The following is a 22987-nucleotide window of genomic DNA, read 5'->3' as shown; positions in this document are numbered from 1 at the left end:
TATATGACTGGCATAGTCGCGAAGCAGGGCAGTTCCGACGGTAGACGAGGAGGAAGAAGGGGAAGGGAAAGAAGTGGACGTGGAGGTGGAGGCGGAGGGAGATGGAAGCAGCGCAAGAGGCGGATCTGATAGTGGGGCCCCGGAGGACGGCGAGACCGATGATGATGACGCTGACAGAGGTGACAGAGGCGTTGTGGTCGAGGTCGACAGTGGATCAGAGGCAGAGGCAGAGGGCTCTATCGTAATGGCGCTGATGGATGAACGTTGCACGGAGCCCGGCGTGGCGTGGGATGAAGCCATGGACAGCGTGGCTGTTTCGAGGTGGTGATGATGATGGCAGACGCAGAAGCAGAATAAGTTATACGAGGAGGGAGAAGAAGAAGAAGGGGAACAGTGGGGAAGGACGATCCATTAATTCCTTTAACTCCGTCTTACCCACAGCCGAACTCGGATGTAACGAGGCATTTGGCCGGCAGTTAATTGTTGATTAGTTTCATTATTGTTGTTCGAGAGGATTCGATTCTACATTTCCTCATTTGGAACACTGCGTGTTTCTCTACATTCACTCCACTTCTACATGTCTGGATACTATTTCTAGGATAATGGAAATGCACTGAAAAATTAGGCAACCTCGTCGCCGTGAAATTAATCCGAACCTACTATTCTTCAGCATCACCATCTCCTGCTGCAAGGAACCTCGATTGTCTCAAGCCACGTTGATCACCCTCTCCCAGTGGCGGCCGATTGTCCTCGATTGTATGTTTGTCTGTATCGTTTCTTTTTTTCTCTTGCCCTTCGCCTCCCCTGTGTGTGTTTGTTCTCTTCGCAGAAATCCCCTAAGATCAACCGCATGCTTTTCCTGCAGCCGATAGATGACCCGGTTGGACGGATAAACTCCTTCATATCGGACCGGGCGCATCCATGTCAGATTGATCCCCGCTCTGTCCTTGGTTTTGTACGCTCGGTCTCATGCAGTCCGCTCTAAAAAAGAAAATCGCAGAGCCCATAAGCAGCCCGGATAGTCCGTACGCACGCTGATTGCCTGCTAGATGTCGGAGACTTCTCGTGACTCCTGCGCCATGACATCCCATGCTCCGAAGGGCTCCATCGGTAGGCACTGAGCGTATCCGAGTGAAAATCGGCTGCAGGATGTCATAATCCAAATGGTTCGCGTCCGGCCGTGGAACATTGACTCGACTCCAGCGGGTTGTCGCACCGTTCGCCGTAGTATTAATGACGATCATGCCGCGTCGATCTTCCAGGCGTAGTCTTGATGGAACTTCTCCTCCACCAGCTCCCGTACAGTGCCTTCCAGAGGCTGTCCATCCACGTCCTCGACCATTGCAACATCTCCATCGGTGGTCGCCATAGTTCCGTGGCAGATGGCTGCCGCACGCCGGCGCACCCGTTCCCACGTGTCAAAATCGAACGCGCCCTGACTCTCGTTCAACAGCAAATGCCCTTTCGACGTGAAGGCAAGGGCATGTAGGGAGGTTGCGACAGCCGCTTCCTTCACCGACGGGTCACGAATCAGGTCGCCGGACGGGTTCACTCCGAGAACTGTTGCAGAAAATGTCATCGACAACGGAACTGCGGCCGACAGAAGGGCGAGGAGGGACGTTTGCAATAGGGCCGGGAGCAATGTCAAATACTATGAAAGAAAACTCAGTCAGCTACGGACATCCAGCAGGGGACGAAAACCACTCACCGAATCACCCCTTCCCACGCTATCTCCTCCCACTATCGCCAGCGTGAGGACAACGCCCCGTCTCGCGTAACCCTTCTCACGACCCAGGATCACCCGTCCCAACATGGTTTTGATGATCCCCTCAACATAGCGCTCGCCCACCCCGCCCGGTGCCGTACCCGGCTTCACGAAAACCTCCACGGTAGCTTCTTCGGGTTTCAGAGCATCTCGGCGACCCGGAAGCTCAACCGGTGCATTTACCGACCCCAGGATATTAGCACCGGTCGCGGGGCACTGGTACGAGGCCGAACCGTCGGCACGGGAGAGGGGAGTGAGAGAGGCAGTCGGTGCCACCATCGTTGCACGGGAGTGGACTGGTAGTGGAGGAGAGAGTATGAAGGACCAGTAGTTAGGATCCCGTAAAGGAAGCGGATGAGGAATGGAACAGGGAGTTGGGCAGAATTGCGATCGGGTGACAGAGAGAAACTGAAGGAGAATGTTGATGAAGCTGAGATTTTTGGCGGAAGCGGTCCTGTGCGGGCTTCCCGCTGATTGGCGGTCACCAGAGGTACACCGTCTCCGCATTCTACTTCCTCTCCAGCTCTCTCTCTCTCTCTCTCCATGTCCCTCTGGTCGACTTTAGTCTGGAGAGACCAGCAATTGGTACATTCTTTGATCATCTGATAATTCATCTCGTTCATAATCCCCACCACGACCACATGCATAACCTGTTTGTCGCGTTGTCCACGTCGGGCCGTTCTACATGCCTAGAACGCACCTGTCTCATGTGAGGCACCTCCACGGCCAGATTGTGAAAAGGAATACGAACCGGAGTAGCTTTCCACAGAAGAAGCACATAAAATCCGGTCAGTGAATCAATAGCTGTCGTCGGACTCTCATGTGTACGCATGCGCATTGTTACGAATGATATATAACAGCACCGAAGTAAGGCCCTGCATATGCAAATAGGAAGAATCCGGGTAACAGCTCACCAACCGCCCTTCCTAAAGCACGAGACTTTCAATACAACCGGCAAAAACATGCGTCTCCCTACCGCTTCATGGACAAGCCCAAGACGCACAGCCACGTTGCCGAGAGCGAGTGGGGGAGGAAGAATGCCTGCAACTACCGAACGACAACAAGGATGGCCACGATGGGCACAGTCAGATGCGGAAGACTAATCAGATCGAGGCTAGGTCATTCAGGTGGATGCCAACATGGACTACAACAAGGATACACTTTCAGCGTACACAAGTACCATCTCCGCCTAGCCATTCCCCGGACTTCATCGCGCCAATCCGAGCAGCCCGGCCCCCGTCCCAAGCCACTAGTGGCCTCGACTTTGGGACATCCTTTCACGAGTCACGTTTCCCGGTGACCGAAATCCTGGTGGTGCAATGAAATCGGCCAAGATAACGATCCGGAACCCCAATTATATGCGGCCTTGAGAATAGCGCAGCCATGGCAGCCCCTCACGCTGTGCCGATGGGTCTTGACGTGATGCCCCGGACGTGATGTTCGGGGTCACTATAAGTATCAGATCTGTCCACGAGGTACGCACTAACTTCAACCTCACTATTCTATTACCTGTAGATACCTTTGTGGTAGGACCTCTGGCTTCTGGAACCTCAAGGTCATTACCTCATCGCCTTCTCCGCTTCTTCCAACTCTTAATTGAATGGGCACAGACATTTCTCCCCTTGATGTCGAGGAATCGACGGAACCTCCTATATGTGCTTCTACGGAGGAACAGCATTCACAACAGATTAAACCCGGGGATGTAAATTTACATCACGACCCCGAAAAGACCGGAGAGTTATCTCTTTCAGCGAAACCCAAGTTCGACCGTCAGGGCTATCCAGGAGAATTTCCCCAGCATGATATCGGGACTGTATCCCACCATGCTCACACCTTTGATTCCGCACAGCTGGCTACCCTTCTGGGAGTTGACATCGAGTACGTTCATTTCACCTTGAGCACCTATACTTCTTTCTGTTTGTGTGGCTAATCAACCAAAGCCATGGCTTGTCGACTCCCGAAGCCGCCACTCGTCTCGCTCTGCATGGAGCGAACCGGGTCAAGGAGATGGAGGGCATATCGGTATGGAAAATACTGCTGAGGCAAGTTTCCAACAGCCTGACCTTAGTATGCTACTTACCCCTGATGCACCTCCCTCCACAGTGATATTCATTCCTCCATGTTAACCCTAGTATGTAGGTTCTTGTCATAACCATGGCGTTGTCATTTGGCATCCATGATTACATTGAGGGAGGAGTGATCACCGCCGTCATCCTCCTCAATATCATCGTTGGGTAAGGACCAATCCAACATATTTTCGACCTATCTAATTCTTCATGATAGGTTCGTCCAGGACTATCGTGCCGAAAAGACGATCATGTCGCTGCACAGGTTGACTGCACCTGTGTGTAAAGTGCTGCGAGACGGCCATGTGGTTTCTGTGAAAGCTGAAACTCTTGTGATCGGAGATATCGTGCAACTCGCCGTGGGCGACATCGTTCCGGCTGACCTGCGACTGATAGATGGCATGAACATCTCGATGGACGAAGCACTCTTGACCGGCGAATCCCTGCCGGTAACAAAGACACCCCACGTCACCATGTCTTCGCTGGACATGCCTATAGGCGATCGCACGAATATGGCATATTCCGGCTGTAGCACTACCCAGGGCAGAGCGACCGGGATCGTCACCGCAACAGGGATGACGACGGAAGTTGGGAAGATTGCACAGCTTCTTCAGGACACCGGGGATAGCATTAGCTCCAACCCGGTCACCCGTTTCCTGCAGCACTCTATCTCGTCTGGTAAGCAGGTGTTGGGATTGGTGGGAACGCCATTGCAAGTGAAGTTAAGCAAGTTTGCACTGCTCCTCTTTGCACTCGCGATCCTGCTTGCTATCATCGTGTTCTCCGCTAGTAAATGGGACGTCCAAGGCGAGGTGCTCATCTACGGAATCTGTGTGGCCGTGGCGGTTATCCCCGAATCATTGATCGCCGTCCTGACGATCACTGTAGCCGTCGGCACGAAATCCATGGCCAAACGGAACGTTATTGTGCGGAAACTACAGTGCTTAGAGGCTGTTGGAGGAGTCACCAACATCTGCTCTGACAAGACAGGCACGCTTACTCAAGGCAAAATGATCGCACGTACTGCCTGGATCCCTGACGTCGGTACCCTGACAGTCCACCAAACAATGAATCCCTATGATCCTACGAGTGGAGTGGTTCAAATCGATGAAGTGGACTGGAAGCCCAACAGACTCGAAGAGAACCGAGCCCTACATACCTTCCTCACGGCCATTGCATTGTGCAATCTATCTGTCGTTCAAAACGACGCGCAGTCCATTACCTCCGGTGACAACCCTACAGGGGTCATCGAAGGCAACTGGGCGGCTGTGGGCGAGCCGACTGAGATCGCTCTCCATGTTCTTGCAATGCGGTTCGGCATGGGGAAATCGAACATTCTCCAGGAGCGAAAAGTTCAGCTCCACGTCGAATATCCTTTCGACTCCTCCATAAAGAGGATGTCAGTAGTGTATCGAAATACAGCAGCTGGTCTCAACGAGACATACATGAAGGGCGCCCCCGAAGCCATTATCCCTCGACTCGACGTCTCAGAGGAGGTTAAGGCTCACATCCAGGAGACCGCGGACCGGATGGCTGGAGAAGGTCTTCGGATTCTCTGCGTCGCTTACAAAATGACACCAATCGACGACGGAGACCAGGTGTCCCCTCGAGAGAAGGCAGAATCGGGCTTGAAATTCGGCGGTCTTGTCGGGTTATACGACCCTCCCCGCGTCGAGACGGCTGCCGCGGTGCGAAAGTGCCAGATGGCTGGCATTACCGTGCATATGTTGACCGGGGACCACATCCGAACCGCAACTGCCATTGCATCCGAAGTTGGTATTCTCGATCCAATTTCTAACGTAAAGGCCAGCCGGTTGGTGATGGCCGCCGAGAGCTTCGACCGGATGTCGGACGCGGAGATTGATGCCATCGAGCAACTACCGCTGGTCATCGCACGGTGCAGTCCTACTACGAAGGTTCGGATGGTGGAAGCCATGCACCGCCGCCAGGCGTTTTGCGTAATGACTGGAGATGGGGTCAATGACTCTCCGGCTCTGAAACGCGCCGATGTGGGCATTGCGATGGGAAAGAATGGCAGCGATGTGGCGAAAGAAGCCGCAGATATGGTCCTGACGGACGATAACTTTGCGTCCATCGTGAGTGCTGTCGAGGAAGGAAGACGCTTATTCGATAATATCCAGAAGGTTCGCGATTGATAATCGTGCTAGAAGTTGTGCTAATGGTCATAGTTCCTGATGCACCTCCTTATTTCAAATATCGCCCAGGTGATTCTCCTGTTGATCGCTCTCGCGTTCAAAGATCGCGAAGGCAACTCGGTGTTTCCGTTGTCGCCATTGGAGATTCTTTGGGCCAATCTCGTCACGTCTTCATTTCTGGCGCTGGGCTTGGGACTGGAAGAATCCCAGCCGGATATTATGTACCGCCCTCCGCATGACCTCAAGGTCGGCGTGTTCACACGCGAGCTTATCGTGGACAAGATGATATACGGGACATTCATGGGATCTCTGTGTCTGGTCGCCTTCGCGAGCGTGGTGTACGGCATCCATTCCGGCCAGTCCGATATGGGCACTCAGTGCAATGAAGGATGGTTCGCCGACTGTGAGGTAGTGTTCCGCGCGCGAGCAACTACCTACGCCACTCTGACCTTTCTCTTGCTGATCACGGCGTGGGAAGTCAAGCATTTCTCTCGATCGTTGTTCAATCTCGACCCCGACAAATACCCGGGTAAACTATCCGTCTTCCACTCCATCTGGAAGAACCGGTTCCTTTTCTGGGCTGTCGTGGCGGGATTTGTGATCGCGTTTCCGGTGATCTATCTCCCCGTAATCAACCACGCTGTGTTCAAGCACACGCTGATCGAGGAGGAATGGGGGATTGTCATCGCGTGTATGGTGATGTACCTGGTCTTGATCGAGACGTGGAAGGCCATTAAGCGGCGATTTGGCATTGCGAGCGGGAAGAATGCGATGTTGACGATGGAGGACGCGGAGATGCGGGCTGGTCTGGCCCCCATGACGCCGCTGTCGATGAGTGCGAACGCCAGCGTGGAGATGAAGTAGTTGCAGTGGTGATTGACGTTCAACCGAGGACATTTGCCGTGGGTGTTCAACACACCTGCTTGCTGTTTTGATCTGGACCCACTATATTCACTCTTTGATATTATCTAGTCGTTATAACAATCTTGCTATAGTGCAGTCCACAGAGTACGTACACTAATTAGTTAGCTGCGCTGCAGTCAGCCGTGGTGGCTCCAGCGGTCAGCTTATATCCAGCAATTAATCCGCAACCCCTCACGTACTTAACTTCACTTTCTCATTTCTTCAATTCCTATCACCTACGGAGTACTTCCCCTCAATCAACCATGAAAATCCTCTGTCTCCACGGCAAAGGCACGAGCGGGGAGATCTTCAGATCGCAAACCTGTCAGTCCCTCCCTTACCACCACCACCACACCCCCTCACTAACCCCAACACAGCCTCCTTCCGCTCCCGCCTAACAGACCTCAACCTGACCTTCGACTTCCTCGACGGCGAATACCCCTGCACCCCAGCCCCGGGCATCGACCTCTTCTACCCGCCCCCGTACTACAGCCACATCGAAACGGAGACGCTCGAAAGCACACAGGCCGCCGTCGCCCGGGTGCGCCGCCACATCGCCACGCACGGACCCTACGATGCGCTGATGATGTTCTCGCAGGGTTGCGCCGTTGGCGCCAGCCTGCTCCTCCTCCTGCAGCACGACGGGCTGCCGCCGCCCGTCCGCGCGGGCATCTTCATCTGCGGCGGCCCGCCGCTTACCGTCCTCGAGCATGTCGGCTACGACGTCCCCGAGTCGGTGTGGGCGGCGGACCGCACGTCGCGGACCAAGCTGAGCCAGCAGGCGGACTCGGCGGCGATTCTGGCTAAGGGGTCGGCGCGGTGGATGGCGAGCAGCAGTGCGGTGGATGAGGGGGAGGTGCGGGCGCAGCTGAGTGGCGGGCCGGTGCGGATTGGGATTCCGACGGTGCATGTGTATGGGAATAAGGATCCGCGGTATGAAGCCGGGGTGTTGTTGTCAGGGGTTTGTGAGGAGGGCTGTCGGAGGGTGTATGATCATGGCGGTGGGCATGAGATTCCGCGGACCGGAGTGGTGAGTGATACTATTGCGGAGATGGTGAGGTGGGCGTTGATGGAGGGGTCTATATAGAGGTTGTTTACGTTCGTTATAGAGTAGATTGGGTCTTATGGAGTGCAATGCAGATTTGTTCATATCCCAGCTTGCCCGCTGTATCTGTAGGCAGTGACTAAGGACATTTCGTCTGCCATGTTCTCCAATCCCTGGGTATTATTTCCATAATACCGATGTGCTGAGCTGGGTCTGGCCGAGACTAGTCTTCCTCCAAGAAGTGCTTGGTCAACTTTGTTCTGGTCTTCTCTTGAACGATTGGTCCTAGGTGGAGCGCTTGACACTCCGACTGTGGCATCATAAGTATACTTATCAATCAGCATCTTCCAGTAATCCTGAGGACGGTACAATGTGCAACCTCACTTACAGTAAGCTCCAATGCATATGGCCTCATCATTGCTCCACACCGGTTTTTTGGATCCTTGCATGATGATCGATGACTGCGAGACATCGACTGGCTCGTCGACTGGCTTCACGCTCTTTCTATTGGTATATTGGAGACCATCACGGCGCTTCGCCCACGCCAAGTCCCCCTAAACTACCGGACCCTGACTGGAGGCGCCTGGGACGGCCATGCCCAGTAAAAGCCTCTCATCTGAGGCCTAGGCGGCTAAAGGGGGGGGGGTCAATCTACAGGGATAGCAGGTAGCACTAAAAAGACATGATCTCTTCAGCGGTCCATTGCAGCCGCAGCTCCTTGATTCCTTTTTCTCTGACCTCTAGAAGTTGCCACCCACGACTCCACGACATGGGCGACTCGTATAAGGAGGCCGTGGTCCACCAGGCCCCCGAGGTGATACATGTTCAACCTGGGCTACAGCCCGTTCAGCCTGGCTACGAGGCTGCCCCTCATGCAAATTTGGCGCCCGCTGAACCACGGAGTCGGCGGCGGAGATTCATCGCGCTGGTAGAAGCGGGCATTGTTGTGGTTGTGGTTGCCCTGGCTGTTGGGTTGGGCGTCGGTCTGTCGAGTATGTTGGAGCTTTGTGTGTGTATAGCGTCTGCTGACAGAGACTGTAGGGTCCTCCAGCTCGAATTTCTCATCAGCCGAGTCCAACACATCGTCGCCGTTAACATCAATATCACCATCCTCTGCAAGGTCCACGACAACACCGACAGAGACACCTACCGTGACGTCCACTAGATCAGGCACCTCAAACGCCTCTCCTACCGCCACATCCGTCTACTACAAAAAGAACGAATACTCATGTCCCAATGCAAATAACACCGAAATCCAGCACGTAGGCAACTCGGCCGACTCCAGCTACTACATTTTCTGCGGCGCCGACATCCACGCAACCAACAAAAAAGACCTGTCGTCGACGGTGCAGCGCAGCTTTGCCGACTGTCTGGGCCTGTGCAACTCCATGAACGAATACCAGGACCGCGCGGATGTCGCGCTGACGTGGAATTTTGAAGGCACGGGGCAGCAGGACCCAGGTACCTGCTGGTGTGTCACAGGGTCGAGTAAGAGGGTGATTTCGAACCCGGGGAATATGGTTGCCGTTCTTGTGTCTGAGGATGTTGTGGTAGATTTGTAAGATGCCTGACGACCTTATATCGAATTTGGCCAAAATGAATGGCCCGGTTTCTGGTTTTGGATTGTTCGCCTTGCAGCTGGCGAAGGGGCCTGGAAACTAGATGTATATGAGAGATGTGTATAGGGTAGTTGACCGCGATGCGCTGGAAAGAGTAAGAAATCCCGCAATGGACCCCACCACATCAATTCCGAACCTCTTCGGAGTAACGAGACCTAGACATCTAGTTCAGTTAAGATCATCACAGCAGGAACATCGGCCTCTGTCGGATGGCCACCGCGTCGGTCTTTGACGGCAATTGACGGCCGTTGACATTCCCGTTCAGGAACCCACTTATACACCGAAGTATAAGACGCTCCCTATACTCAACCCACAGCCATATCAATCACCTTCCGGTCCCTACAGATCCATATACACAGCATGGCCCAAAAGTACCGTGTACTCCACCTAGGCGACAACATCAAATACAACCACGATGTATACCAGCGCTTCGCCTCCGAATTCGAGCTGATCCAGCCGACAGCCGCAGAGCGGGAGCGCGACGAGTTCAAACGCGCCCTGAAGGAACACCGCTGGGGCGACTTCCACGCCATCTTCCGCCCCTTCTGGAACACAGGCGGCGAGATGGGCCGCTGGGACGCCGAGCTGATCCCGCTGCTGCCGTCCTCGGTGCGGATCATGGCCTCTGCCGGGGCCGGATACGACTGGGCGGACGTGGACATCTTCGCACAGCACGGTACCTACCTTCGTTCACTTCACATTCGGCATATCTTGAGACTGACGAACCAGGGATCGTCTACTGCAACGGCGCCGCCGCATCATCCGAATCCGTCGCCGACATGACCCTCTTCCTCATCCTCGCCGTCTTCCGCAACCTAGCCTGGTCGCACCAGGCCGCGCACTCGCAGAACCCGCAGGCCTTCGCCGACGCACACAAGCACTCTCCACTGACGGCGCGCAACCCGCGCAACCACACGCTCGGAATCATCGGGCTGGGCCAGATCGGGTTCACGATCGCGCGCAAGGCCTCCGCCGCCTTCGGCATGCAGATCCTGTACCACGATCTCGTCCGCAAGAGCCCGGAGCAGGAGGCTGCCGTCGGCGCGCGATACTTCCCTGACTTGGCGGGCATGCTGGCCGCGTCCGACTGTGTGGTGGTCGCGACGCCGTTCGCGGGCCAGACGCTCCTCACGGCGGACCGGCTGCGCCAGTTCAAGCGCGGGGCGCGGCTGATCAACATTGCGCGCGGGTCGCTGGTCGACGAGGAGGCGCTGGTGCAGGCGCTCGATGAGGGGTGGGTGTCGGCCGCGGGGCTTGATGTGCATGCGGCCGAGCCGTATGTCCATCCGCGGCTGGCGAGGCATGCCCGGGTGATGATGATGTCGCATAATGCGGGGGGCACTGTGGACACGCATATCGGGTTTGAGCGGCTGGCAATGGAAAATATCGAGGGGTTTTTGCTGAGGGGGAAGGCGTTGACGCCGGTGAATTTGCATCTGATGCGCGGGGAGGCTCGGTTGTAGGAGGTGTAGTATGGATAGAACTGCCCGATGGGGAATGTCAGACGACTTCTTGCCGGATTTATATCACCGTCCTCCTCACCTCCACCAGACGAACGTATACAGTAGAAAACATATAGCAGATAGAAATGACAGCCTCATTCTCATCTCTCCCGATTATCGACCTCTCGCAGCTCAACGACTCGCCGCAGTCAGTGCAAACCCTCAGCCAACAGCTGCACGATGTCTTCGCAACCACCGGCTTCGCCTATCTCGTTAATCCTTCGTTGAGCTTCAGCCCAAATGAAGTCTTCGCCATAACCCGCGAGTTCTTCCTCCTCCCAGAGAAACAGAAGATGAAACTAGCCAAACGGTCCTTCCAGCCGGAAAACAAAAATACATACCGGGGGTGCGCCCACCAAAAAGAACTATATACATCAACCCACAACTAACAAGATAGATACTTCCCAACACAACCCTCCAAGAACGCCGACAACCTGAAAGAGGGCTTCGAAATTGGACCTCCCCACTCACCCTCCCCTAGAAGGCCCCAACCCCAGTCACCATCAAAAATCATCCTCTCTGAGCCGAATGTCTGGCCGGACGTCTTCCCAGCCCGCGAGAGTCTGGAAAATCTCCACCGCGAACTCCAAACCCTCGCATCGACTCTCCTGTCCCTCCTTGCCCTGTCTCTGGACAAACCAGCAGATTTCTTCGCATCATATTTAACCAACTCGCTCAGCACACTGCGTCTCCTGCATTATCCCATCGTCCATGATAGCGCAGACACCACTGATAGTGATGATGGCGAGAGCACAGTCCAGCTGAGTTGCACACCCCACACAGACAGCGGAATCCTTACCCTCCTCCATCAAGACGCGACAGGCGGGCTGGAAGTGCGTGATGGCTCAGGTCGGTGGGTGGCAGCGCCGTATATCCCCGGCTCGATTGTGGTGAATATCGGGGACTTGATGGCGCGGGTATCCGGGGGACGGTTTGTGGCGACGATGCATCGGGTGCGGAAGCCGAGGGAGAGGGTGAGTGATGATGGGTTGGGTCGACTGAGTGTGCCGTTTTTCTTTGAGCCTGGGGAGGAGTGTGTCGTGCGGGCTGTGGATGGAGATGACGAGGGTGTGGTGTATGGGGAGCATGTACGGGCGAAGATGAGCACTTGGGTGGAGTTTATGGATGCAGAGGGTGCGTGATTCGGTTGTATATATCAGAAGCAGCTTAATCAGAAGAACATGTTTATGCTTTGTGGGAAATTCATTCATAACAGCTGAGGCGTATACAATCTTAGGTCTCCTCATGCTCAATTCGTTACCCGCAACAGTGATAGTATTGCTATTGCGAAACCAGCCTTGAGCTATCCGACCCAGCCTTCCTTCCCCCGAGGAGAATCCATATTCAGTCCTCATGGGACAGAGATGACTTTGCGAGCTCTCCTGTATCTCAAGTGCTTTGAGATTGTGTGCAAGTGATTCCGTAAGTCCCACTTTCTGTATAGATGATTCCGAGCGAAAAGTATGTGATCATAGTTTATCTGGAACCGCAGTGCCCCAGCAGAGTATAGAAGTATTCAGTGGGTTATGGTCCTCTAGTCGGTTGGAAATGCTGAACGTCCAGTTAGAACTGAACTTACTCGTCCAGACTCGAGAAGATATTCGTTGACCAGCGAGAGTAAATCCAAATCCGTTCCTATGATAAAAATAAGATTCCAAGGTCTCATCAGAATACCATCCTGCCTACCTTTCGAAGCCGTAATCGAAAGAGACCGGAAAGACGTCGTCTCGTTGTGTTATGTGGGAATGATAGGAACATTGACCGACTTTCATAACGTATTAAGCAGAGCTTAGTTGGTGGCACACTCTAGGACACACTGACTGGGAACGATTATGTTCGGGAATCCTGTAAAAGATGCATGGAGGTTCGAGTCAAAGCCGAAAAAGTTGCGTTCTTCTGGGGGTCTGCTTCTATAGTCAGCGCCTATTCATTATACACTAGATCATATGGACTTTCGGTAAATATTCGTCACCATAGTCCAGCTTGTATCTGGGGACCACCATAATTGTCTATTTGTCTCCTATAATATGCTTTCCAAACCAAGTATTGTGTATGTGGACTTTTTCGAGAGCTTTCTCCTTGCGCGAGGGCTCTATCGATGAGCCCAACCCCCTGCACAGCGGTTATTATGTTGCTTCATAGAGTTCCGAGTCCGAGGTTACCATAGCCAGTTAGTTATTTTACACACATACGGAGATGACATGAACGTTTGCATATGACGAGTGCGAAATTCATCACCATCCTTCCAGTAATCCTTCCAGTACTCGTTTGAAAGAACTTCCATGAACGTCTGTTTCCAGAAGAAAAGTCTCAGTGGTATTCCAACAAACGGAGTCTTATACATTACCTCTCGGAAAAACCTTTCAAATGACGACGCTTGTTCCACTGGTGCATGGCTCGTCCATTGTTCCTCGATTGAAATGTGCGATATCTCCGCTTCAAGCCACTGGGAAAAAGTCCGCAGCCACTCCTCCGTAAGTAGTTGAACATCGCCACGATCCGCAAAGTATTCAATTGGAAGTAGGATAGTATTCGGTCTGGTTCTCTACGAGTACTTGTGTCAGTTTGAAAGTATAGACATACTCTCTTCATACCTACCCTGGAGACGGAAGAGGTGTTGGCCAACCACTCTTCTCCGAAGCGCAGCATCAATTCGCTGCTCCGCGCGAGATAAGCTGGGGGTTGGAATATTCTAGTATCAGGTTAGAAGACTTCAGCCTCTCATAATTGCCCGCTCTGGACTTACGCGCAAGGGATATTCGCATTATCCTCACGAGAGCCATCATGGGAAGGCCGAAGACCATAAATCCCATGAGCAACGGCCGGATCTCAAACGCTACCACCAGCTACGTTGTCGTTAGAGACAAAGTCCATCAAACCACCAGAAAGATAATCTCACCATCAGTCCCAAGTGCAACATCCAACCAGGGATACGCGGCCAAAGCGGACGCGCTGCCAGTGCTACTTCCAGTTGAGGCTAAGTAACCCTCCGCCCAGCAATTGAATGCATAAGAATAATCAGCCCAGTCACCGACGACTTCTTGAGTGCCCCCAAATTCAGCTGTTTTAGTCTTTCCAACGACAATTGCACCTTTAGCTATTGCCTTTTTGACGGCTGTGGATGTGAATTCGGACGCCGCGTATAGACGGCGATACGCACGGTTCCCACAGCCGGTGTGCACACCCTGTAAATGAAACAAATCCTTGACGGCAATCCTGAGTCCGGCTAATGGGAGGTCGGGCGATGGGATAAAATAAACTCGGGATGGAACGGCGACACACAGACTCGAGGAGCCCAGAGCCGATGCGTTAAGTGATTCGTATCTAGACAAAGGTCACCAACGTGCCTTCCCTGAGGAGGATCGATACTGACATAAAAGAGTTGTGTTGAGAAGGAATAGTGCTCGTAACGAATGCTTCCTGGGTGTCTGGAAAGAGTCTCCACGCCCAGAAGATTCCGCAAGAAGAAAAGAAATATGGCCCTTCTCGGAACCCATATTGGCGCGGGACAACAAAAAGTGTCACACAGCCCTTTGAAGCGAAGAATTTAAGAACCATATCGTCTACATGGTTGTCATCTGTGGCCAGTAGGATGTTCTTGAGGAATCTACTACAGAAGACATCGTCATGGTGGGAGTAGTGGTGCAATTTGTCCTGCATAGCGTCGGGTGTAACTTCGTTGCCTCCGAAGTCAACGCAAGGAGATCGTAGTCCACCGCTTCAGAAAGCTGAAGTCGATACTTGACATAATGTTAGGAAAGGCAATATGGGGAGGTAGGGAAGACAAAGTAGCACCTTCGGGTAATGTTGGATACAGTAGGCTTTTGAGCCCATTTGTAGAACGGTTGTTGATCGACACACAGCGCACCCGGCTCCTTGTATGCCCGCCGCCTTGTTCCCCTTGTCTACGGAGAGCAACTGGGAGGGGAGCATCCCCGGGCTCGAGAGGTCATATTTGTAGATTTTCATGGTCATTGATGTCAAAGCAGGTGTAGGGAAGTGTGGTAGTAGGCAGGGGAGAGAGAGTGGTTCCTCCGGGTTGATAATAGCTGGTGAATTTTACAAGCAAATTAGAATAAGGTAGATACTCGGTGGGGGAGGAGCAGAAGAAGTAGTACGGGGGTACACGGTATCGAAAGACATGCTTCGAACATCCCCCAATATCCACATTGGTTTCTTTGTCTGTATCGGCGGCGGTGTACCCGGACCACCGAGTAACAGTGCAGAGGAGGATACTAGACCCGGAGATATCGTTTCAGTCATCTTGGCGATGCGCACGGTAAGTACCTGCAATTGGACTTGAATGCCTATATATTGTCTGACCCGGCATCAGTCGTAGGTTTTTGCTATGTAGACAGGTAGATAGTTAGGTACTAATACTACATTCTAAAAATAAATACAAGTACAGCCAATATCTAAACCGAAAGAAAGACTACCACGAATACGCCTCCTCGTACAAATCCACCGTCTTCCGGCCCTGTCGCTGTCTCACCGCCGTCCGTACGTCGTCGCCCATGCTCCCCGGTCCGCAGACATTCACGGCCATCGCGCCGACCTGCTGCGCCATCTCGGCGTCGAGGATCGCCCCGAAGCGCGGCTTACCCGAGTGCAGGCTCACAGGCACGCTTGGCGGGGCAGAGTTCGCCCACGGGGTCTCGTCTGAGGAATAGAAGTCGTCTGAGACATTGCCGTCTGGAGACCCGGTCACGTACACCTGCACCGACAGGGTAAATTCCGGGAACTGAAAGTACGATTCTTGTTTGTGTTCGCTGGAGACCTGGAGGGCGGGGTGGCCCAGTAAAGTGGTCATCCATGGCTGGATCCAAGAGAGGTGATCTGGATATATGTTAGGTCAAATACCGCATGGCGGAGGGACGAGGACACACCTCGACTGCGAACAGCCCAGACTAGCTTCACCCGACGCACGGCGATTGCACGCTCAGCGGATCCATTCACAAAGTCATGCATGTAAGATAGCGGGTGGGTGATTCCAATGCCTCCGGCGATAAGCACCACCGTTCCATATGACGAGAGAGTATGCAGTCCACCTGGCAATCGGTTGTCAGCACATCCATAGCAGGCAATAAGTCGTCGAGACATACCAAACGGCCCCTCTGCAAACGCCGTAGCACGGAACCTCCCTTCGCTCGATTTATCAACCTTGTCCAGAAGCTTCCTGGTAAACCCGTCACGCCGCTTGATCAGGAACGACACCTTCTGCCGCTCCGCATCGCCCAGCAAGAGACCAACCGAGTCCTGTGAGCTGCGCTTCTCCCACGGCCCAGTGCGATTCCACGACGTCCACGCCACCGAGAACGGATGGGACGTCCACAGTCCGAGCGACGGGATGTACAGGTACATGTATTGGCCAGCTCTGAAGGACCAGGACCGCGCCAACGCGACATCCACCCGAGCCACGTCGCCGGGAAGTAGCTCGACCGTCGCAGTTGTTCGTTTCTTGCCGAAGTTGCGCCAGATAATACTGCCCAGTCGGCCAACTCTCTATACCATTGTCAATACTAATTCTTACTGGGGAGGCTGGGCAACTCACGTCCAATCCCCACAGGATGACGGTAGCCAGCAGGACGCGTTGCATGGCAAGGCCCTCGAGGTGGTACCATAGTCCGACGAAAGCCATGACGGCCAGCAGAATATGGAAGTGCAGGAATGCTTCGTAGAAGGCATGTCGAATGGGCGATAACGACTGGAAGAGTATCACCACAAACGCGATGAAAGACTTGTCTAATTAGCCATACCCAATACTACGTACGGGGCATCTACTCACCACAAGCCCGTATATAAAGAAGGGAACATGCCATATCTTCTTGTTGACCATGCTCATGCCCACTGCTCTTGTCAGCAAAAGTCTACTCCAGATGACACGGGTCACGCACTCTCTCGGGCCTCAGAGGCAAGAACGCAGGCCACATGGACAATGGCGCCAAGAATCATGAGTCTTCCCACCCACCGATGGAACAAGTTGAACGTGTCGAATCTGAGCCCCAGCAGTGGAATGAGCGGGTTATTGCGGCCCGCCGTGAGCACAAGGACGGGTGAGTTCATCACGGCCAGATGTCCAGCGGCATACTTGAGCTCGAACATCACCTCCTTGAAGTCTCTCGGCCAGTCAACAAGGACAAAGAAAAATATCAAGTTCAACGCGAGGTACGCCGCAAGTAGAGCGACCTCCAGTCGCAGCGGAATAGTGCCCATATGGATCCGGCCGAGGGGACGGAATTCGCGGCTGTGGCGGGTGGAGAGCAAAGGAGCGTAAAAGACATGTTTCTTGAGACTGGCGGAGAGCGCAGTATTCTGTGAGAACCGCTCTTGATCATCTTTGTCGAGGGCCTCGCGCAGGCGTCGGTGGTGTCGGATGCGCACGATCGTCCGACCTGTAAACAGGACCATCAGGGCACCTCCCAGGACGTACAGCGGCGTGGCCAATGCCAGGTTCATGAGGGGATGAACATCGTGCTGGCGTTCCTGGCCCGGCGGCAGCTGGTCAACCCCCATAGTGTCAGATCTAGTGAGTTTCCGGTCCAACAAACTGAACAGAACCGGTGCAAGTAGCAACAAGCCGCCAGAACGCCCCAGGAGTAAAGTACCTCTTAACTGGGGATATTAAAGCAACATGGGACTCAGGATCTCGGGGAGCCCGAACAGGATTTATTGTGTTCATGACGTATAATTTTCTGTCTGACTGAAGGCATACAATGCCGTCATCTACTATCTCCCCGGTGCCACGAGGCGTTGGAACGGAACCGTCAGACCCATCGATCCTGCAAGTGCCGCCAAGTCTGCAGGCTAGATTGGTGGTGAATGCAGGGGGCGACATGGCTGATGGCTGCAACGAGAGGAATGTGGAGAACGGGACTGTCAGGGTTCATCGTGGGATCTGGATCCTTAAGGGGTGGACGCGCGTGCCCAAGACCACTCAGCCTATAACCAGATCCTCTCGATCACCTCATGATTAATAGAGTCTGGACTCGGCTTTCGCCGCGGCAAGTAGACTTTCATTCAACTGAAACGCTGTTGGTGGCTCACGCGTGAGACGTGAGATGGCGGCAATGAAACAGCGGCTCCGAAAACGGAAATCCAAGAATGTTCTTCGATTTCCACCACCGCGGCGGTCCCACCATCAAATACCAACATGAATTGACCCGGTCTCTGGGATGATCGACAGTCCCAATGGTGTGGTTAATGGTTTGCGGGAGTCATAATCGCTGGATCTGTCTGGAGTCGCCAGCCTGGCGGATCAGGTGTTGATATGGCACTTGTAGGTGTTCAGCATGGCGATGGCCATGAGTAGAGCAGACTCCTATTCAAAATCGACCCTCGACTCATTTGACATTCCCCTGCCCCTGTCCTTGTCCATTGGTTTTTTTTTTTTTTTTTTTTTTTTTTTTTTTTTTTTTTTTTTTTTTTTTCGCAGACAATCACTGTCATGGGAATCCTGTGTGACAGGCACGTCACATATGACTAAACGACTCGCAGAGAACAAGATGAGAGGTATGCCGAGAAGATCGAAGATGTAAACCAAGCAGATCGCCAGCCAAAGTGGATAGGGCTGAAGCGGCGTTGCAACGGTATGGCGTAGGTCGCTGGTGGTGCAACTATATAAAACACTTAGAGTTGTCTAGACCCGTTGGTTGCAGGCTGCTGAATACCACCGTAGGCGGGATGGGCCAATGATCCCGACTTGCTATGGAGCAAAGGAACTCCGCTGTTTTCCGGATTGGCATCAGACAAAGCGAGGCACGCTTCTGCCACGCTGTGATGCATTGGCATCCCGGAAGGTTGGCCGGGTGGCCAGAACAAAGGTCCTTGATCGGGTGATAAAGTTCTGCTCAAGATGGCCTTGGTCAGGGGTTTTATCTGCAGGACACATTCGAGGATTGCCAGCTGCACATAATACGATCTAGCATCATATTAGCGTTGACATACGCGAGACCTGTTGAGCCGCACTGGCTTCATATTCTTGAGGGAAGATGTACAGCTGTGACACCATAAACGATCCAACCATTACAGAAAGTGACGTACAGGCATACAACGCCAACCGTTTACATTCCCACCCGATTCAATCCTGTCCAAATACATCGGAATACGGTCCCGCAAACAGAACGACAGATCAGACATTAACTTCATACCAGTAACATTAGGGGTAATCGCAGGCTTCTGCCCTATTCCTCAGTCGACGGCGTCAGACCGGGGAGGTTGAGACTTCTCTCGGGGTAGTCGGGTTTGTTCGGCTGCCTTGGGCGGTTTCTCGGTCTTCTTGCGGATGGCCTTTCTCTTCTCTTCCTGAATGCAGGAATAATCTGTTACGTCGACACCGGCACTGTGGCAAAGAGACGTGCATTCGGATTCGACCACTTTCACCAGATTGGACGTAAAGCCGTAAAATGCCGGGTTATAGGCGTTCCGGGCCCAGTACATAAGTTCTGAGGCCACGCGGCCTAAATTGGGTATCGACTGTGGCGACATAGACGGGGTGAGTGGTGCGGGCGTGGGCTCTTCTGCTTCATCGCTAGACGTTGCAGTCGATGATGGAAGCGACCTCGATACCGGGGAAGGGGGGTTTGATGAATCGGACGAAGACAGATATCCTGTGTCCGACGCGAGCACATGTAAGAGATGGTAGATAGAAGCAAAGCCCAGCAGGGTGAGCTCCACAGGATCAAGCGGCAATTGGTTGAACCATGTAATGGCTCTCTGCATCGTGAATGATGCGGGCAGAGAGGTGTCTCCAGTGGTTCGCGCGGTGAAAATGGCGGCGATCATGGCACAACGAACAGCGATTGAGATTTCCTCCCGAACGCTCACGGGTAAAGAGGTGTCCAGGAAGTTCAGGGTCTGGCTCTTCTTTCTCTCACTCTTCTCCTTGGGCAGGGCCGCGAGGACCTTTCCGATGTTGCTCACCCGGTTCTGCTCGAAGAACACGGCCATCATGACCAAAGCGCGCGTATGGGCCGCGGAGGGTTGAGGAGCGACCTTAAGGGCGAGTTTGATTTTCCGCTTGAAGATATCCCGGCTCTTCTTGGCCTCTGGGCCGCCGGAGCTGGCCTCGAAGTATTTCAGGAGCGCACGCTGCAGCAGATGGCTTGACCACCAGGCTGCAAGAGCATCGAGAGAGGACTGGATGGCCGGGTCCTCTTCCACCACATCGAGCAGCGCCTCGTCGTCATCGGCTCCTTCCTGCGTTGGGCGATTCCATGTGAGATTCACCGCTCGTTGAATGACACTATCAATCATAACATCCTCACTATCTAGCTGCAGCAAGGCCGCCAGATGCCTGGGCAGCCGGTCCTCGTGGTCCTTTGGGAGAGATGCATTAATCTGCCGCGCAAGGTCCCATTGATATCTTGCCAAGCTACGAGCGACATCGTTGGACGTATTGAAGCTCCAAGAACCCGGCTCTCCAACGCGCCAGAGGAGGATGCGGCAATGGAGGGCCTTCAACATCATCCGCATCGGGCTTCGGGGCAAGGTGCCGGCGGCAAAGATGGTCAAGACCAGGCGACTTTTGCTCACCTCGGCATCGCCGCCAGCTAGCTGTGCGTCGATTGCAATATCCCACGTCTTCACCCGGCCTTTTTCATCTTCCTCGGTGATTCCTGTGGCCCACGAATAAAGCTTCCATCCAAGGAGGCAGCGAAGAACGTACTCGAAACATCTCGACGTTACCACGTACCACTCGTGGAAGAAGCGATGGCGAGGTACTCCAACTCGCTGGATACTCGTCAACCAAGCCTGGCGTCTGAAGTTACTGGATGACAGAGTTGTTTCACACGCTGACTTTGCTGAAGCAAATGGCCGAGCTGGGCCCGAGTTGAAGAGGTAGACAAAAACGACAAACGCGCTGCCGACGACAAGTGCAGCAAGGATGAGAAAGTGCAGGATAGCGCGAGCATGCCACGAGTGCCAGAAGTTCTGGGTCATGGCTGCCCAGTACGGGCCTGGTGGGTATTGAAGGCTTTTGAAGAGGTGCAGTGGGAATGCGAAAAGCCCTTTCGCGGTGGATTCGGACTTCTTCTCGGTTCCCATGCCTTCCAAGACCATCAGTCCGGCTAGAGCACCGAGCATGTATTTATTGGGGTAATGAGACCGTCTCCGGCCACCGCCGCCAGCGTGCGAGGCTCCGCTGTCATTGCTCGGATACTGGATGTATGACTGATTGAACGCATTGTCACTAGCCGCGGCCGCCCGCATGCGCTTCCACGAGTCCGGGACCTTCATCAACCCTTCAGGAGGGTGAGTGGAACTTGGCGAATGGTCACTGGGGACATCCTCTGCATTTGAGAAAACACTCGGGGAGGAGCTGGCGCCCGACTCGGTGGAGACGGTGTAGTTACTGGGAGATGACACGGAGGCAGCGGAGGTGAGATTCTGATCGACGGCTTTATCGAGTTGACGCAGTCTGTTTTTCAAGGCCGTATTCTCGTCCTCGAGGCGTTTGTTGCGGATTTCCAGGTGACGAATATATTCTGTTGCCTTTGAAAGGATCGATGCCTTGTTCAATTGTTTCGCGGGTGCGACACCCTCGTCTTCATCGTCGAGTAATCCACCATTGGTATTTTTGGAGGCACGTAGGCTCGGGACACTGTCCCTCAACTCGGCAATCTTCTCGTTCAAATTAGCGCGATACCGTTTCTCGACGACGTTGTGGGCGCGTTTCTTGGCGGGCATCTTCTTGCTATTCTGGACCGTTCCAGTGGCGGTTGACCCATCGTCGTCACTCCCGGATTTGCGTTTGCGGTTAACAGCGGCTAATGATATGGGGGAGCCGGACGTAGCGGACAGCGGAGCGTTCGATACCGCTGAGGCCAAGACTCCCGGGCTGTGGTCAGGGAGAAAGGAGTCGAGTGAGATGTTATTTCCATCGAACGAGACATCGGGGGAGAAGTTGCTGCTTTGCGGGGGTCCATTACTCTGTTGACAGGTCGAGCTATTGGGCGAGGTGAAAGGGAAGTCGAAGGAAGCTTTTTGAAGGTCTTTGGGAAGGTCAAGGAGAGCATTGTCATCCCACCTCATCCACTGGTTCCAATCTTGTTCTCCGTCATCTGAACTGGAGAGCGGGAATGCCTTGGACTCTTTTTGGGAGTTGCGTCGATTTGATGATTGGAGAGGGGAGAAGAGCTGGAAGTCGCTACCCATGCCGGGGACCGCCATGTTGCTCAGCAGCTAGGCGGGACCATAGGGGCAATGCAGAGCAAGCGCGTAGGCGACCTAAATAGGAGTCTGCAGGTGATGGTGATGGTGATGTTGATGTCGAGACTGAGGTAATGAAGATCAATATCGCGAAGCACTAAAAGTGGAGCACATGGGGGCGATAAGGGGAGTCGATAGGGCGATAATATGGTGATAACGGACTAGAGTAATTTCTGCAGGAGACGCATATCAGTAAAAGGCGAATACTGAGAATGACATGAAGATGTACCAGATGTGATTGAAGGTGTTGGGGGAAGGAAAGGGAGTGGACAGGGAGTGGACGCCAGGCACCAGAGGGAATTCTGGTTCTCACATGAACCCCAATGGGATGATTCCGGCCCGGCGGATCAGACTTTGTGCGGCAACTAAGGTACCTCTATAGTACCTGTGGATGAGGACGTCTGGGCCGGAGATAAGATGCAGATTGATGGACAACTCCTGGTCAATTCCTTACCGTGTGATCGTGTATAGACATGCGTGTCCAGAATAGAACTCCCAATCACGATGCGTCTGCCATCAGGGACAGTGTCCGTGGCACAGAGACGACGAGGAGAAGAACAGATGAAGATGGGCGAGATCCTCGGCCGAAACTGCTGGGCGTCGTATGATCGCGGGAGGGGGTTTCCGGCAAGCCGAGTATCTATCTTACGGGTAAATATTATTTTTACACGGTGGATGTGAGTAATATTGGTATTGTTAATACACTGCAGAAAGCCATGATGT

At 53.6% G+C, this 22987-nt stretch overlaps 7 protein-coding genes across 7 annotated transcripts; 3 read left to right on the top strand and 4 right to left on the bottom strand.

Moving 5' to 3' along the window:
- Window positions 1-1240: 1240 nt before the first annotated feature.
- On the bottom strand, window positions 1241-2044 carry ATEG_08162 (putative exosome complex subunit Rrp46; the record flags this gene model as incomplete). The annotated part of the gene is made up of 2 exons (XM_001216783.1): window positions 1241-1651; window positions 1709-2044. The coding sequence occupies 2 exons, from the start codon at window positions 2042-2044 to the stop codon at window positions 1241-1243; spliced, it is 747 nt and encodes a 248-aa protein (XP_001216783.1).
- A 1321-nt stretch (window positions 2045-3365) lies between these two features.
- Window positions 3366-7977, top strand: ATEG_08161 (putative potassium/sodium P-type ATPase; the record flags this gene model as incomplete). Its single annotated transcript, XM_001216782.1, has 8 exons — window positions 3366-3643; window positions 3706-3787; window positions 3905-3999; window positions 4049-5927; window positions 6021-6390; window positions 6466-6847; window positions 7017-7048; window positions 7268-7977. 8 exons carry the CDS (start codon window positions 3366-3368, stop codon window positions 7975-7977), a joined length of 3828 nt encoding a protein of 1275 aa, XP_001216782.1.
- A 727-nt stretch (window positions 7978-8704) lies between these two features.
- ATEG_08160 (uncharacterized protein) lies at window positions 8705-9497 on the top strand (the record flags this gene model as incomplete). The annotated part of the gene is made up of 2 exons (XM_001216781.1): window positions 8705-8927; window positions 8977-9497. The coding sequence occupies 2 exons, from the start codon at window positions 8705-8707 to the stop codon at window positions 9495-9497; spliced, it is 744 nt and encodes a 247-aa protein (XP_001216781.1).
- Window positions 9498-10118: 621 nt separating this feature from the next.
- On the top strand, window positions 10119-12198 carry ATEG_08159 (uncharacterized protein; the record flags this gene model as incomplete). Its single annotated transcript, XM_001216780.1, has 4 exons — window positions 10119-10230; window positions 10284-10978; window positions 11206-11402; window positions 11454-12198. The coding sequence occupies 4 exons, from the start codon at window positions 10119-10121 to the stop codon at window positions 12196-12198; spliced, it is 1749 nt and encodes a 582-aa protein (XP_001216780.1).
- A 795-nt stretch (window positions 12199-12993) lies between these two features.
- On the bottom strand, window positions 12994-14716 carry ATEG_08158 (uncharacterized protein; the record flags this gene model as incomplete). The annotated part of the gene is made up of 6 exons (XM_001216779.1): window positions 12994-13045; window positions 13249-13601; window positions 13655-13731; window positions 13803-13902; window positions 13936-14380; window positions 14430-14716. 6 exons carry the CDS (start codon window positions 14714-14716, stop codon window positions 12994-12996), a joined length of 1314 nt encoding a protein of 437 aa, XP_001216779.1.
- A 772-nt stretch (window positions 14717-15488) lies between these two features.
- Window positions 15489-17569, bottom strand: ATEG_08157 (ferric reductase family protein; the record flags this gene model as incomplete). The annotated part of the gene is made up of 6 exons (XM_001216778.1): window positions 15489-15892; window positions 15943-16104; window positions 16159-16558; window positions 16608-16793; window positions 16842-16903; window positions 16951-17569. 6 exons carry the CDS (start codon window positions 17567-17569, stop codon window positions 15489-15491), a joined length of 1833 nt encoding a protein of 610 aa, XP_001216778.1.
- A 1674-nt stretch (window positions 17570-19243) lies between these two features.
- ATEG_08156 (basic helix-loop-helix domain-containing protein) lies at window positions 19244-22225 on the bottom strand (the record flags this gene model as incomplete). Its single annotated transcript, XM_001216777.1, has 1 exon — window positions 19244-22225. The coding sequence occupies one exon, from the start codon at window positions 22223-22225 to the stop codon at window positions 19244-19246; it is 2982 nt and encodes a 993-aa protein (XP_001216777.1).
- Between the last annotated feature and the right edge of the window lie 762 nt (window positions 22226-22987).

This window comes from Aspergillus terreus, genomic scaffold, assembly GCF_000149615.1.
Source record: "Aspergillus terreus NIH2624 scaffold_12 genomic scaffold, whole genome shotgun sequence".
NCBI classification, from domain to species: domain Eukaryota; kingdom Fungi; phylum Ascomycota; class Eurotiomycetes; order Eurotiales; family Aspergillaceae; genus Aspergillus; species Aspergillus terreus.
This window is presented reverse-complemented; position numbering and strand designations above follow the sequence as displayed.